Source organism: Rhinoraja longicauda, chromosome 22 (genome assembly GCF_053455715.1).
Source record: "Rhinoraja longicauda isolate Sanriku21f chromosome 22, sRhiLon1.1, whole genome shotgun sequence".
Classification (NCBI taxonomy): domain Eukaryota; kingdom Metazoa; phylum Chordata; class Chondrichthyes; order Rajiformes; family Arhynchobatidae; genus Rhinoraja; species Rhinoraja longicauda.
This window is the reverse complement of record NC_135974.1, coordinates 31,946,416-31,962,975: the sequence shown is the minus strand read 5'-3', so window position 1 is coordinate 31,962,975 and position 16,560 is coordinate 31,946,416. Positions and strand designations below refer to the sequence as shown.

The 16,560-nt window shown below is 45.7% G+C and overlaps 1 protein-coding gene across 1 annotated transcript in view; it reads left to right on the top strand.

The window, feature by feature from the left end:
• The window catches only part of LOC144604533 (extracellular sulfatase Sulf-2-like), a 244,641-nt gene that overhangs the window by 151,287 nt on the left and 76,794 nt on the right, over positions 1-16,560 (top strand). Inside the window, exons 4-5 of the mRNA XM_078419046.1 lie at positions 7,618-7,854; positions 12,820-13,059. Coding sequence (XP_078275172.1) covers positions 7,683-7,854; positions 12,820-13,059 — 412 coding nt within the window. The 5' untranslated portion in view covers positions 7,618-7,682. The remainder of the gene's footprint in view (positions 1-7,617; positions 7,855-12,819; positions 13,060-16,560) is intronic.

Here is a 16,560-nt window from a genome sequence, read left to right as displayed (position 1 = left end):
AAATAACGGAGCAGATCGGACTGCCTCGTTTTTTATGCAAAGTCCGATGTATCTAATGAAGCAGTTCTTCACTGGTTTAATGAAAGTCTTGCAATGGACTGGCCCAGCGTGGAGTACATTCAGTTACTGATTGAAGGTATTTATTCACAAAATGCTGGAGTAACTCAGCGGGACAGGCAGCATCTCAGGAGAGAAGGAATGGATGACGTTTCGGGTCGAGACCCTTCTTCAGACTGACGTCTGAACCCACATCAGTCTGAAGAAGGGTCTCGACCCGAAACGTCACCCATTCCTTCTCTCCTGAGATGCTGCCTGACCTGCTGAGTTACTCCAGAATTTTGTGAATAAATACCTTCGATTTGTACCAGCATCTGCAGTTATTTTCTTATACTTTAGTTACTGATTAGTTACTGCAGCAAATTGATAGTTCGGTTCCAGTCTACCCTGATCTCTTGAGTTCAGAAGTTTTAGGTGCTGAATTAGCCCATTCAACCCACAAGTCTACTCCGCCATTCAATCATGGCTGATCTATCTTTCCCTCTCAACCCCATTCTCCTGCTTTCTCTCCATAACCCCTGACACCCGCACTAATCAACAATCTATCAATCCCTGCCTTAGAAATATCCATTGACTTGGCCTCCACAGCGTTCCACGAGCTTCCAATATGTTTCTGTCTGATTTTTAGTTTAGTTTATCATTTTTATTTGTATCGAGGTACAGTGAAAAGCTTTTTGTTGCGTGCCATCCAGTCAGCGAAAAGACTACACATCATTACATTCAGGCTGTCCACAGAGAACAGATAAAGGGGATAATGTTTGGTGCAAGATAAAGTCCAGTAAAATCCCATTAATGATAGTCCGAAGGTCTCCAACAAGATAGATTGGAGGTCATGACCGCTCTCTAGCTGATGAGAGGGTGGTTCAGTTGCCTGATAACTACAGGGAAGGAACTATCCCTGAATCTGGAGGTACGCATTTTCAAACTTCTGTACCTGATGGGAGATTTTTCTACCTTACCTAGTGAGTTACTGTTTACAGACCAGTTATGCTGCTGCAAGTAAGAATTTCATTGTTCCATTTCGGTACATACTAGACCAAGTGGACCCGTTGGGCCCAAACCTCTCCTGCATTGGTGCAGCACCCTCCCCTCCTAGACTGTGGAACAGCATCCCTCTCCCCATCAGAATTGCCCCTCCATCGACTCCTTTAAGTCCAGGCTCAAAACCTATTTCTACTCCCTAGCGTTTGAGGCCCTCTGAGGGTGCGCTGTGAATTGTTTATGTATGTGCTGTTATGTTTGTGTGCCATTGTATGTTCGTTCTTAGTACCTGAACTGATGTACAGCACTTTGTTCAACGTGGGTTGTTTTTAAATGTGCTATACAAATAAAATTGACTTGACTTGACCATCCTCCCCCTCCCCCCTCTCCTCCCCTCCCCCCCCAACCCTCCCCCATCCCTCCCTCCACCCCCGCTCTCCCTCCCCTCCCCCTTCCCTCTCCTCCCCTTCCCCCCTCCCTCCCTCCTTCCTCTCTTCCCCCTCCCTCCCTCCCCCCTCCCTCCCTAGGAGATAGATTTAAACTTTAAAATGTGAATAACTTTAAAAATATATAACACCGATTTCAATGAAACTTCTTCCATTAGCACGGTGAGTAAGGTGGGGCCTAAAATTGTCGCGCTATGGCGTACCGTTTTGGCTGTCGTTCAGGAACAAACAAACAAACAAGAGTTGTAGTATATAGAAGGCAATAAAGCACTCTTGATCTTTTAGCTGTGCTCTACTTTGAGACAAGAGTGAAAGGGATGGGAAGTTCACAGCACTGATTTTTTTTTGTTGTAAAAGCAAAAATAGCTCCACATATTTGAATTTCGAGGTTGCGTCTGCCAGCCAATCCCAACGTGTGGTGGCTGAATCTGTGGTACAGTATGTTCTGTCAGATCAGAGAATCACCAAAAAGATCTGCTGGATGTGAGGTGTTAGGCACATTTCACTGCTGAGGCCAACAATCAAAAGACGTGGGAGGAGGTGATAAAATTCAAGCTTGGGGACATGTGCCAAGGCAAGGCTCCCTAGTTTGCACAGGATGTGATTTATTTAATTAATTGAAATTTAAATTTCCTCGTTGCCATGGTGGGGTTTGAACTCTTGAACGGAATCATTAATGCAGGTCTCTGAGCTATTGGCCAGGTGACATCATCACCTGTACTACTAAACCCTGCAAGTAGAAAGAAAATTAAAGAGGTCACTTGAGTATAGAAGTTGGGAGGTCATGTGGCAGTTATATAAGTTCATAGGTTCTAGGAGACGAAGTAGGCCGTTCGGCCCATCAAGTCTACTCCGCCATTCAATCACGGCTGATCTATTCAGTCTGAAGAAGGGTCTCGACCCGAAACGTCACCCATTCCTTCTCTCCTGAGATGCTGCCTGATCTGCTGAGTTACTCCAGCATTTTGTGAATAAATACCTTCGATTTGTACCAGCATCTGCAGTTATTTTCTTACACCCCCATACACTCACACAATCCTGCACACTAGGGACATTTTTTACAAACTTTGTGCAACAATTTTTTACAGCCAATTAACCTACAACCCGGTACGTCATTGGAGTGTGGGAGGAAACTGGAGCACCCGGAGAAAACCCACGCAGTCACAGGGAGAACGTACAAACTCCGTACAGACCGCGCCCGTAGTCAGGATCAAACCCGGGTCTCTGGTGCTGTAAGGCAGCAACTCTACCGCTGAACCACTGTACTAGACATATAGCGAATGATATGTACTGATTAATTAATAAAACAATCAGCCTAACAGTTATTGAACTGTCACCACCAATTGGAAAAGACAACATTTGTCAGATTTTATGGATGTAATCTATAATCCAATTAATTTGAAGTACAGAGCAGATTGGGCAGGAACAAATTATAGTCTGCGATCTAGCGAACGCAATACTTTGATTTTGCTTTTAGATTAAGGGATTGGATACTTGGTCATTTCTAAGGAACAGCAGCAGAGGAGATATTTCATGCATTGCCTGAAGCCAGATGAGATATTGTGGGATCAAGGATCAAGGAACAGCAGTTGCAGCTTTACACATTAGGGCAGAAAGTGCTGGAAAACGCAGCGGGTCAGGCAGCATCTCTGGAGTGTATGGAGAGGTGGTGTTTCAGGTCAGGACCCACCTCCAGAAGAAGTCGAGTGAAAAAGAAGGGCCCCGACCTGAAACGTCACCTATCCATGTCCTCCAGAGATGCTGCCTGACCCGCTGAGTTACTCCGGCATTTTGTGCGTCCTTTTACCATGTTTCAGATAAGGGTTGTAAAGTCCGAGGGTGGTGGAGAACCTGTGGCATTCGTTGCCTCACAGACGCCAAGTCAATGGATATTTTTACGGCAGAGATTGACAGATATTGATTGGTAAGGGGGGGGGGGGTCAAGTGTTTACGGGGAGGAGGCAGGAGAATGGGATTGAGAGGGAAAGATAAATCACCCATTGAATGGCGTAGACTCGATCGGCCGAATGGTCTACTTCTGCCCCTGTGACCTGTGAACTTACGAAGGTAGAGTTTGGTGGCTTTAGAACCACCTTCTCCAGTTTGTCAGTGAAATGCTTCAGAACATGGAACAGTGCAGCACAGGAACAGGCCATTCAGCCTGCAATGGCTGTGCCAGACATGATGTCAAGTTAAACTAATCTCGTCTGCCTGCACATTATCCGTATCCCTGCATTTCCCTGCATATCCATGTACTAATCCAAAAGCTTTTAAAAGGCCACCCACACACCCTTGCCAGCGCACTCCAGCCACCCACCATATTCTGTGTAAAGATGTCACCCCACACATCTCCTTTAAACTCCTTCCCCCTCACCTTAAAGCTATCCCCTCCAGTCTTTGATATTTCCACCCTGTTCTGACTGTCTACCCTATCTATGCCTCACATCATTTTATATCCCCCTATTTTGTTTCCCCTCGACCTCCAATGCTCCAGAGAAAACAATCCGACCTCTCCCCGTGGTTATTAGCCTCCATCCAGTTAGAGTTCTTTTCTGCCCCCTCTCTAAAGCCTCCATCTCCTTCTCGCTATGGGCCAGCCAGAAGTGAACACGACACTGCACATGCAGCCGAACCAAAGTCCTACCAAAGCTGCATCGGTCAGCTTCCTCACACTTGCACTCGAATGTACTGATGAGGCAGGCGTACCATCCACCTTCTTTACCAAGGTACGACGCACAGTGAAAAGTCACAAGCTTTCATTTGCATGCTGTTCAATCAAATCAGATAATACTATGCGTAACTGTCAGGGTGACGCAGCGGTAGAGCTACTGCCTTACAGCGCCAGAGATACAGGTTCGATCCTGACTACGGGTGCTGTCTGTATGGAGTTTGTATGTTCCCCCCGTGACCTGCGTGGGTTTTCTCTGAGATCTTTGGTTTCCTCTTACCTTTCAAAGGCGTACAGGTTTGCAGATTAATTGGCTTGGTATAAGCGTAAAACTGTCCCTAGTGTGGGTAAGGGTAATGTTAATGTGTGGGGATCGCTGGTCGGCACGGACTCAGTGGGCCGAATGGCCTGTTTCCCCCACTGTGTCTCTAAAGTAAAGTAAAATAAACTAAATGGTGGTGAATCTGTGGAATTCTCTGCCACGGAAGGTAGTTGAGGCCAGTTCATTGGCTATATTTAAGAGGGAGTTAGATGTGGCCCTTGTGGCTAAAGGGATCAGGGGGTATGGAGAGAAGGCAGGTACGGGTTACTGAGCTGGATGATCAGCCATGATCATATTGAATGGCGGTGCGTACAGGCTCGAAGGGCCGAATGGCCTACTCCTGCACCTATTTTCTATGTTTCTAAATACAATTGAGCCAAACTCAAGTACAATTTGGAAAGGGAAAGATACAGAGTGCAGAATATAGTTCTCAGCACTGTAGTGCAATCAAGGAGACCAAAGAAAACAGACAAAAGGAACTGCAAGTGCTGGTTTACATAAAAAGACATAAAGTGCAGGGTTCACCACCAGATTGAGGGACAGTTTCTTCCCAGCTGTTATCAGATGGTTCGAACTGAACCATCCTATCACCAATTGAACTAAATAAAGAAACATGAGCATTAAAACATGAGCATTGGAGAGAGCATTGAAAGCAAAGTGTTAAAAAGCATTTAGCCAATGAAGTAGAGCACTGATCGGCTTTAACGTTAAAGCTGCACCAATGGGTTTGCTGCTCTCTGAGGTTTAAAGCTGGTGTAATATAGATGCCTGGATGTTTTATTGTCTCTCGACATTTGAACCCCCAGTGGAGTGTGACAAATCTTCCAGTTCATCCACAAGACTGAGACGCACAAGGTGGTAAATTGCAAAGCCTGCCCTTCTTGAGGCTGAAGGAGAGGAATTCAAGTTGTGTGTTTGCAATGGTCAGGACTGTCTGACTAACAGGCTCCAGACAAACACAGCAAGGCTGGACTGAGAGCTTAGGAAGTGGAAGGCGGTGTCTGCACTCAACAGTTAAAACAGGTAACGATTAGAAATATAAGAAAATAACTGCAGATGCTGGTACAAATCGAAGGTATTTATTCACAAAATGCTGGAGTAACTCAGCAGGTCAGGCAGCATCTCAGGAGAGAAGGAATGGGTGACGTTTCGGGTCGAGACCCTTCTTCAGACTGAAGTAGGGTCTCGACCCGAAACGTCACCCATTCCTTCTCTCCTGAGATGCTGCCTGACCTGTTGAGTTACTCCAGCATTTTGTGAATAAATATGATGATTAGAAATGTCAGAGAGGGTGTTTAACGCTGTGGGTTCACTGGGTGTTAGCACTCAGCTGGATGCCGATAATTGATGTGTTTGAGGAGATAGCTTCTCACAGTCTGAGTAACGAGGGTGGTTCTGGCAAGCACAGTCCACTGCAACATCAATGGGGAATGCAGTCATGTAGACTCAGAGTTTCCACTAGTCTGAAGAAGGGCCTCGACCCGAGGCGTCACCCATTCCTTCTCTCCAGAGACGCTGCCTGTCCCGCTGAGTTTCACCAGCATTGCGTGTCTATCTAGAGTCTCTACTTTTATTTCGCTGACGTAAAAAGATTTCATAAGTTGACCGTCCGTTGTAAAGTGCAGCACCACAATTATGGTCAAAAGTATGGAAAAAAGTTTTTTAAAACTTCAAGATTAAATTCGAATAAATGTGATCTGCAGTTTAACGATGTGTTGATCTTTAGATGATTAGTGTTAACAAATGCTCCATTTTCTGTAAACATACTTGATGCCTATGATGCATACAGCAGGTCGGGACACAGAGTGCTGGAGTAACTCAGCAGGTCAGGACACAGAGTGCTGGAGTAACTCAGCAGGTCAGGACACAGAGTGCTGGAGTAACTCAGCAGGTCAGGACACAGAGTGCTGGAGTAACTCAGCAGGTCAGGCAGCATCTATGGAGAACATGGATAGGTGACTTTTCAGGTAGGGATGATTTGTCAGGCTGATAAGCATTTTCTATGTACTTACTCTATGTGCTTATCAGTCTGAAGAAGGGTCCCGACTCGAAACGTCACCTATCCATGTTCTCCATTGACGCTGCCTGACCTGTTGAGTTACTCCAGCACATTGCATCCAATTGTGTATTAACCAGCATCTTTTTTTCTGCAGCAGATTAGTTACGGAGGTTAACAGGTGAATTAAGCAATTCCTTGCTCTGCACTCGTTTTCTCCAATGAAAACGAGGTCACGTTGTTAACACTGAACCCACACCTCCAGATTCAGGGATAGTTTCTTCCCAGCTGCTATCAGGCAACTGAACCATCTGACCAACAACTAGAGAACAGTCCTGAGCAGCCATCTACCTCAATGGAGATCCTCAATCGGACTCTACTGGACTTTATCCAGCACTAAACGTTATTCCCTTTATCATGTATCTGTACACAGTGGGTAGCTCGATTGTAAACCATGTATTGTCTTTCCGCTGACTGGTCAGCACGCGGCAAAAGCTTTTCTCGGTACCTCGTTACACATGACAATAAAACTAAACTAAACTAAACAACAGGTTTGACACTCATCTGCTAAAATGACAATCTAACTCTGGACATTCATGAAGATGTACTGGCATAAAGCTATTGGACTTGCCTCTATTTTAGAGTTTAGTTTTAGAGATACTCGTGGAAACAGGCCCTTCGGCCCACTGCGTCCACGTCATCCATCGATCCCTCTAAACTGGTTCTATGTTCTCCCACTTTTGCATCCACTCCCCACACACCAGGGGATGATTTACAGAGGCAACTTCCTGTACAAACCCGTACGTCTTTAGAATGTGGGAGGAAACCAGAGCTCCCGGAGGAAACCCACGCAGTCACGGGGAGAAGGTACAAACTCCGAACAGACAGGCGGCAACTCTACCAATGTGCCGCTGGGCTGCCCAGCCCCCTAGTTAACTCAAAAGACGTCATAATCCTAGCTGTGACCAATTTCATCCTGAAATAGCTCAACATTATACTACATTTTTGTACTGATCTGTAAGTCAAATGTTAAAGAGAGGAAGTGCCAGATGGAGGCAGCTTCCTCAGTCCTGAATCGAAACATAAAGGTCACATGTTGTGCGCATCTTGACAAATGCTACATCATTCCTTTCCTTTCAAATTACAGGAGCGAAAGTAGATAAAGGGGAGATTTACTGGAAGGTGGCGTGAGGCGAGGCGAGACGAGACACGATGTCGCGTTCAAGGCTCCTCCTGGGATTGATCGCGCTGGGAGTCGCCGCCTGTCTGAGTCCGGCCTGGGCTTTCCTCCCTCCACGGCTGAAAGGCCGCTTTCAGCGGGATCGCAAGAACATCAGACCAAATATTATCCTCATCTACACAGATGACCAGGACGTGGAACTTGGTAAGATGATTCAAGCACGACGCAATGCATTTCAACATTGACTTCTCCAATTTTCATTATTGTCCCTCTTTTCCCCCTCCCTCTTTCCTCCCCCTGCCACCCCCCCACCCCCCACCGCCCCCCCATTGCCCCCACCCAACACGGTATGGGGAGAAGGCAGGAACGGGGTACTGATTGAGAATGATCAGCCATGATCACATTGAATGGCAGTGCTGGCTCGAAGGGCCGAATGGCCTTCTCCTGCACCTATTTTCTATTGTCTATTGTCTATTGATACACACACAATTCACCCTCCATCTTTCTGGGGTAGGCCATTTAGAACGGAGATGAGGAAAAACATTTTCTGACCCCAAAAAGCTGGAGTTACTCAGCGGGGTCAGATAGCATCGCTGGAGAAAAGGAATAGGTGACGTTTCAGTTCTTCTTCAGGCTGAAGAGTCTGTCGAAGGGTCTTGACCCAAAACGTTGAGTCACCTAATTCCTTAGTGACTCCAGCTTTTTGAGTCTATCTTCGGTTTAAACCAGCATCTGCAGTTCCTTCCTACACACCTCTTTCTCCCCCCCCCTCCCCCTCCCCCACCCCCACCCCACCACCACACTCCCTCCTTCCACCTACACCCCTCCCTTTGGGTTTACAGTTCGTTTCTCTCCTTATCTGACACCATTTTGTCTCATATTTCATCTCCGGCCTTTTTCACCCTCTCCACCCGGCTGCCAAGCAATCCCCCTTCTGGGCTGTATCCACCTATCACTTGCCCCACCCCCATCACTTTCCCACCTTTCTCCCCCCCCACCCGCACCCTTATTACTACCAGTGTGAAGAAGAGTACCGACCCAAAACATCTCCTGTCCATTCTCTTCACAGATGCTGCCTGACCCACTGAGTTACTCCTGTACTTTGTGTTTTGCGCTATGCGACGGTAGAAATATAAATTCTACAATGAAATCCACTCGTATTATCTTTCCTACAGCTTCAGATTGGGAATATCATATAAGATACAGTTACCACCGGCAAAGTAGAACTACAGAATGTTTCTGTTCATTTGTTGCTTCTTCCAAATGGGATTCCATTTGCATTTTTACATAAAACACAAAGTGCTAGAGTAACTCAACGGGTCAGGCAGCATCTGTGGAAGGAATGGATGGGCGACGTTTTGAATCGGGATCCTTCTTCAGATGGAAGAAGGTTTCTGGACCAAAGCATCACCTATGCATTCCTTCCCCAATTGTTACCTGTCCCATCAGTTCCTCCAGCACTTTGTGTTTTACTCGAGATTCCAACACCTGCTGTTCCTTGTGCCTCGGTCATAAGGTCATAAGGTCATAAGGAATAGGAGTAGAATTAAGCCATTTCTCCCCATCAAGTCTCCTCCGCCATTCAATCATGGCTGATCTATCTCTCCCGCCTAACCCCATTCTCCTGCCTTCTCCCCATTACCCACTGACACCTGTACAAATCAAGAATCTATCTGTCTCTGCCTTAAAAATATCCACTGACTTGGATTCCACAGTCTTCTGTGGCAAAGAATTCCACAGATTCACCACCCTCTGACTGAAGAAATTTCTCCTCATCTCCTTCCTAAAGGAACATCCTTTAATCCTGAGGCTATGACCTCTAGTCCTGGACTCTCCCACCAGGGGAAACATCCTCTCCACATCCACTCTATCCAAGCCTTTCACTATTCTGCTCTTTATCTTTCACATGGTGAGCCTGCATCCCATTGATATCAATGCCAATTTTCCACCTGCCAAACAGCAAGCATGATTAAATAATTCTCGGTTGAAATGTTGAGAAGACCAAAGAGATAACTCTCGGCATAACTCGCTTCTAGAGATAATATACAAATTTGTTATAGCTCTTTTAAATAATCACTTCGAAACACAATTAAAATACATGCATTTTCAGCATAAACAGCGTTTACATATATTTCATTTTTAATGGCATTAACTGACCTAAAGCAAGTTTGCTTCCATCACAGTAATGTATATTGACTTAATGTGTATCCTGCAAACTAATGTCTTTGCATCAGTTTGAAATATTGCAATAATAATAACTAACTTACTAACTTTTTTATTACCAAATATATAATAGCCCCTCCAGATTCATTCAGTTACTCCCACAGCAATGAAAATGTCAGCATTTTTATTATATTCCAACACAAATTAAATATGATGGGGATTCTGCACAGTGACAGACCTTTGCTAAAATAGACTATGGCTTTTTTTAGGATTTTGATACAATTGCAAATGCAGCAGGTATTTGTCACAGAAAAGCAAAGAGTCTTATCTTGCTTTATTTTTAATAATTAAGGTCAGCCGATTTAATACTTTGACACAAGAACACAGAGCAATGTTATGTGGCGTTTAAAAGGGCCATTGCAAAATATTGAGGAGGTAGAGTCTTTAGGTTTGGGGGAATATGGGCCAAACGCAGGCAGGTGGGACTAGTGTAGCTGGGACATGTTGGCCGGTGTGGGCAAGTTGGGCCGAAGGGCCTGTTTCCACACTGTATCACAAGCAAGAATGATATTTGGACATGCGACCATTATTTCAATAGCTAAAGCTAATCACATTTATTACATTTTATCAAATATTTCCAAAAATTGTGCATATGGGAAAAGAAATGAGAGGCTTAAATTGGACGTACAATTAAATTCAAGGCGAGAAAAGAGTCAATGGCAATCACCGAGAAATTTACCATTAGTCTCGCAGTTTGATGCCGAATGAACTGGGAATAGCATCGTAAAAGGCGCTTGTAAGAGCTTGTAAAGTCACGCAGCACAGGAACAGACTCTTTAACCCACTGAGTTCTTGTTAACCATCAACTAGCCATTTACACTCACACCTTATCTTAATCCCATTTTCTTTTAAAATGGTTGCATTATTTCACATTTTTTTCAAAAATAAACATTTATCGGAATTTTTAAAAATATACACAAAACAAGAACAGCGCAAAAACGCTTCTGACATTCTCAGCATCTTTAGTTTAGTTTAGAGATACAGCGTGGAAACAGGCCCTTCGGCCCACTGAATCCGCACCGACCAGCGATCCCCGCACATTAACACTGTCCTACACACACACACACACCCGGGACAATTTTACATTTAGACCGAGCCATTTAGCCGAGGAACCTGTACGTCTTTGGAGTGTGGGAGGAAACCGAAGTTCTCGGAGAAAATCTGCGCGGTCACGGGGAGAACGTACAAACTCTGTACAGACAGGCACCCATAGTCGGGATCGAACCCACGGTTTTGTAAGTGCTGTAAGGCAGCAACTCCACCTCTACGCCACCGTGCCGCCCTTTGTATCTGTATTCATTGGTGTCAGACTCGGTGGTGTTCGCAACTGTTCACAAAGTACCCTGTGTCACTCTTGTGGCCCCCCCTGGGGTGACATGCCTTGCCAACTATTTCCACATCCTATCACTCGCCCGCAAACTGGTGATTGAGGGCGTGCAGCGTAGGTTTACTAGGTTAATTCTCGGAATGGCGGGACTGTCGTATGTTGAAAGACTGGAGCGGCTAGGCTTGTATACACTGGAATTTAGAAGGATGAGAGGGGATCTTATCGAAACGTACAAGATTATTAAGGGGTTGGACACGTTAGAGGCAGGAAACATGTTCCCAATGTTGGGGGAGTCCAGATCCAGGGGCCACAGTTTAAGAATAAGGGGTAGGCCATTTAGAACGGAGATGAGGAAAAACTTTTTTTCAGTCAGAGAGTTGTGAATCTGTGGCATTCTCTGCCTCAGAAGGCAGTGGAGGCCAATTCTCTGAATGCATTCAAGAGAGAGCTAGATAGAGCTCTTTAGGATAGCGGAGTCAGGGGGTATGGGGAGAAGGCAGGAACGGGGTACTGATTGAGAATGATCAGCCATGATCACATTGAATGGCGGTGCTGGCTCGAAGGGCCGAATGGCCTCCTCCTGCACCTATTGTCTATTGTCTATTGTCTATTGTCTGATGCATCACTTTATTGTCCTGTTTACCTTCGGTACAGTGATATTCTTTGTCTTGCACACCACACACATGGTATGCAAACAGCCGCCTTGTAAAGGGCTCCGACAGAGTTACAAAAGTGTTCATTCTAGTCCCGATAGTCCCTCATTGTTCTGGGGACTCTACCCATGGATAGGTGGCTTTTGTGTGTTGACCCTTCTTCAGACTGAGCGGAGAACTTGGGTGGCAGGGTGGTGCAGCGTAGAGTTGCTGTCTATCAACGCCAGAGACCCAGGTTCGATCCTGACTCTGGGCGTTGTCTGTACAGAGTTTGTACGTTCTCCCCGTGACCTGTGTGGATTTTCTCTGGGTGCTCCGGTTTCTTCCCACACTCCAAAGACGAACAGGTTTGTAGGTTATTTGGCTTGGTAACGGTGTAAATTGTCCTTAGTGTACGTAGTCGGATAGTGTAAGTGTGCGGGGATTGCTGGTCTGTGCGGGCTCGTGGGCCAGAGGGCCTGCTTCGTCACTGTATCTCTAAACTAAACGAAACTTCTTCAAAGTAAGCATGGCCTTGAGGAGATTTCGCAGTGGAGAAGTCAAAATGTAGAGACAGGGAAATGCAGATGTTGGTTAACACACAAAAAGAGGCAGAGTGCTGGAGTCACTCGGCAGGTCAGGCAGCATCTCTGGAGAACACGGATGGGTATAAGAAAATAACTGCAGATGCTGGTACAAATCGATTTATTCACAAAATGCTGGAGTAACTCAGCAGGTCAGGCAGCATCTCGGGAGAGAAGGAATGGGTGACGTTTCGGGTCGAGACCCTTCTTCAGACTGAAGAAGGGTCTCGACCCGAAACGTCACCCATTCCTTCTCTCCCAAGATGCTGCCTGACCTGCTGAGTTACTCCAGCATTTTGTGAATAAATCGAACACGGATGGGTGCCGTTTCGGATTGGGACAACTTCTTCAGACTCCGGTCAATAATTCTGAGTAATGGTCTGATCATTTTGACTGATTGCAGGCTCGTTGGAGGTGATGAACAAGACGAGGTGGATCATGGAGCAAGGCGGGGCGCACTTCACAAACGCTTTTGTGACAACGCCCATGTGTTGCCCGTCGAGATCGTCCATGCTGACGGGGAAATACGTGCACAACCACAACACCTACACGAACAACGAGAACTGCTCCTCAACCTCCTGGCAGCTCACACACGAGCAACGCACCTTCGCCGTCTACCTGAACAGCACTGGCTACAGGACAGGTAGGGGGACTGTAGAACATTATTACAATGTAGGTGATTGTAGGAAATAATAAACTGAACAAAATTGAAAATCTATAACCTCGTTCGTGCTAAATGTTAAAGGTCAACTGGATACTTTAGTTTAGGTTAGAGATACAGCGCTGAAACAGGCCCTTCGGCCCACCGAGCCCGCGCCGACCAGCGATCCCCGCACGTTAATACTACCCTACACACACTAGGGACAATTTTACATTTGTACCAAGCCAATTAACGTACAAACCTGTACGTCTTTGGAGTGTGGGGGGGGGGGGAACCGAAGATCTCGGAGAAAACCCACGCAGGTCACGGGGAGAAGGTACAAATGGGGAAAACGCTTACAGGGGAATGAGGAAAGAAAATCTTTCAAGCAGTGATGGCCAAGTATCAATGTGATGGCACTTCAGTGGCGGAAGTGAAGTGGGCCACATCATTTATCGCACGCATATTGATAACTCTGTCTAATAATGCATTTGAGAGCAGTAAACTATTATGCAGACTTAAAGGGGCGATGTTATGTGACTGGAGGATTGGCAGTTGTTTCAGAGAAGAATCGGACCGAGAAAGATGACGAATTGGTCAGAGTGGTCAGGCCACAATTGGAGTAATGTGAGCAGTTTTGGGCCCCATATCTGAGGCCAATTCTCTGAATGCATTCAAGAGAGAGCTGGAGAGAGCTCTTAAGGATAGCGGAGTCAGGGGGTATGGGGAGAAGGCAGGAACGGGGTACTGATTGAGAATGATCAGCCATGATCACATTGAATGGCGGTGCTGGCTCGTAGGGCCGAATGGCCTCCTCCTGCACCTATATTAAAAAAATAAAAAATAAAAAAATAATTTTTAAAAGTCTAAAGGTCAGGTAGCATCTCTGGAGGACATTCAAGCTGAAAGATTTCATGCAGCATCCAAGTAACTTAACGTTTCTGCAATACAATTACAGAAATATAATTCCCAGAAGACCAGACAGCGCATTTACATTCGGAAACACTTTCCAATTATAGGTTTCGTGACGAACACAATGCATTGTGACTCCATTAGCAGCAACTGCATAACATAAAATTGGTGACTATCCTCTAACAATGAATCTGCCTACAAATAACTTCCAATAAGCAAATTAGAGGCAATTAATGAATCTTATTTAATTCCTATTTTCAAGTTGGTTCACCAAATATATCAGCAAAGGTGAGCCTTAACTCAAGCACAAGCCTTGTAATAAACCTGAGTCTCTTGGTCAGTAGTTTTTGAAGATTGCACCAAAAACCAAAATTCATATATTTCTTAATAGGTCTCTTTTCTTGGCTTTCAATTCAATCTTCACAAATAATATTGCATGCGGTTCAGGAGCAATGTCAGTGCGCTCAAAATGGCTATTGCTACGCATGGCACTTCAAAAGATACGTTTGATCGGTTGTAGTCATTCCCAGCTTAGTTTTTGTCCGTACTTGATGGATTGGATGGGAAATATGCACAAAAGCCCTGAATTTCCTTTCAGCTAATTGCACATCCTGGAGTCATGAGTGTTTAATTGTCAAATGTGGTGAGAAGGGAACAATGGAATCCTTACTAGCAGCAGCAAACCAAGCTTGTAAACGCAACACACGCGGATAATAAACAAAAAATCAATGTGTTATTAACGCCAATACGAGAGCCAAAAACCCCCAAAGTCCTTAATCTAATCAAAGACAATCCAACGATATTTGTAGTTGAGGTTACTGTAGTGCAATATTCAAGAGCCTGATTTAGACTTCAGAGATACGGCGTGGAAACAGGCCCTTCGGCCCACCGAGTGCATGTCGACCAGTGATCACCCCGTACACTAGCGCTATCCTACACAGTAGGGACAATGTACAATTTTTACCAAGCCATTTAGCCTACAAACCTGTACATCTTTGGAGTGTGGGAGGAAACTGGAGCTCCCAGAGAAAACCCACGCAGGTCACGAGGAGAACGTACAAACTTCGTACAGCCAGCACCCGTAGTCAGGATTGAACCCGGGTCTGTGGCGCTGTAAGGCAGCAACTCTACCGCTGCGCCACCGTGCCGCCCTGAATTATTGATTGAAAAACAATGCTAGCGATATAAATTTTTGATTGGTTCTTTCTACCAATGGTTTTGATAACTACTCACGAACAATTTTGCTGTAATTATTCTCATTGCGTTTAAGCAACCAACAATAACTAAGGTAAATCTCAGTCCACAACAAATCATCCTCCAACATTTCCGTCACCTCCAACGGGACCCCACCACTGGCCACATCTTCCCATCCCCTCCCCTTTCTGCGTTCCGCAGAGACCGTTCCCTCCGTAACTCCCTGGTCCACTCGTCCCTTCTTACCCAAACCACCCCATCCCCGGGCACTTTCATTCCGAATGCAACAGCAGGAGATGCAACACCTGTCCCTTTACCTCCCCCCTCAACTCCATCCAAGGACCCAAACAGTCTTTCCAGGTGAGACAGAGGTTCACCTGCACCTCCTCCAACATCATCTATTGTATCCGCTGCTCTAGAAGTCAACTTATTTACATCGGCGAAACCAAACGCAGGCTTGGCGATCGTTTCGCTCAACACCTTCGCTCAGTCCGCCTCAACCAACCTGATCTCCCGGTGGCTGAGCACTTCAACTCCCCTTCCCACTCCCAGTCTGACCTTTCTGTCATGGGCCTCCTCCAGTGCCATAGTGAGGCCCACCGGAAATTGGAGGAACAGCACCTCATATTTCGCTTGGGCAGCTTGCAGCCCAGCGGTATGAACATTGACTTCTCCAACTTTAGATAGTTCCTCTGTCCCTCTCTTCCCCTCTCCCTTCCCCCTTCCCAGTTCTCCCTCTATCTTCCTGTCTCCACCTATATCCTTCCTTTGTCCCGCCCCCCCGACATCAGTCTGAAGAAGGGTCTCTACCCGAAACGTCACCCATTCCTTCTCTCCTGAGATGCTGCCTGACCTGCTGAGTTACTCCAGCATTTTGTGAAATAAATACCTTCGATTTGTACCAGCATCTGCAGTTATTTTCTTACACTAAGGTAAATCTCAGTAGTGAGTTATAGTCACACTTCTGCCTTCACACTTCAGGCAGTAAAGACACATCGACCGTGGCCGTATGTAAATTGGTTTGGGAAATCAGTTCTAGTTGCCGGTTTCACTTTTTGCCCTGTGGGAACTGTTAATGATAAAACCTGAAAAGTCCAAGATAACATTTTCTAACTTCCCGACACCTCAGCGCCTTTTCTTGCTGAGTTGCTGACTCTTCCCGACTCTGAAGCTCCCCGATTCAATTAGGACAATTGCAATTCAAGAAATCCAAATGTATTCACATCTCACTGGATTTAGTCTTGCCCGAGGGTTAATATTACGGTCTTGGCGATGTAAAATCATAAATATCATAACATGTGGCATTTATAAGCATAATTCTGAAAAATGACCATGCCGTAATTATTCCCCTTTTGCAGGAGAAAGTTGCCCAGTGTCCTAGAGTCACACAGCGCGGAA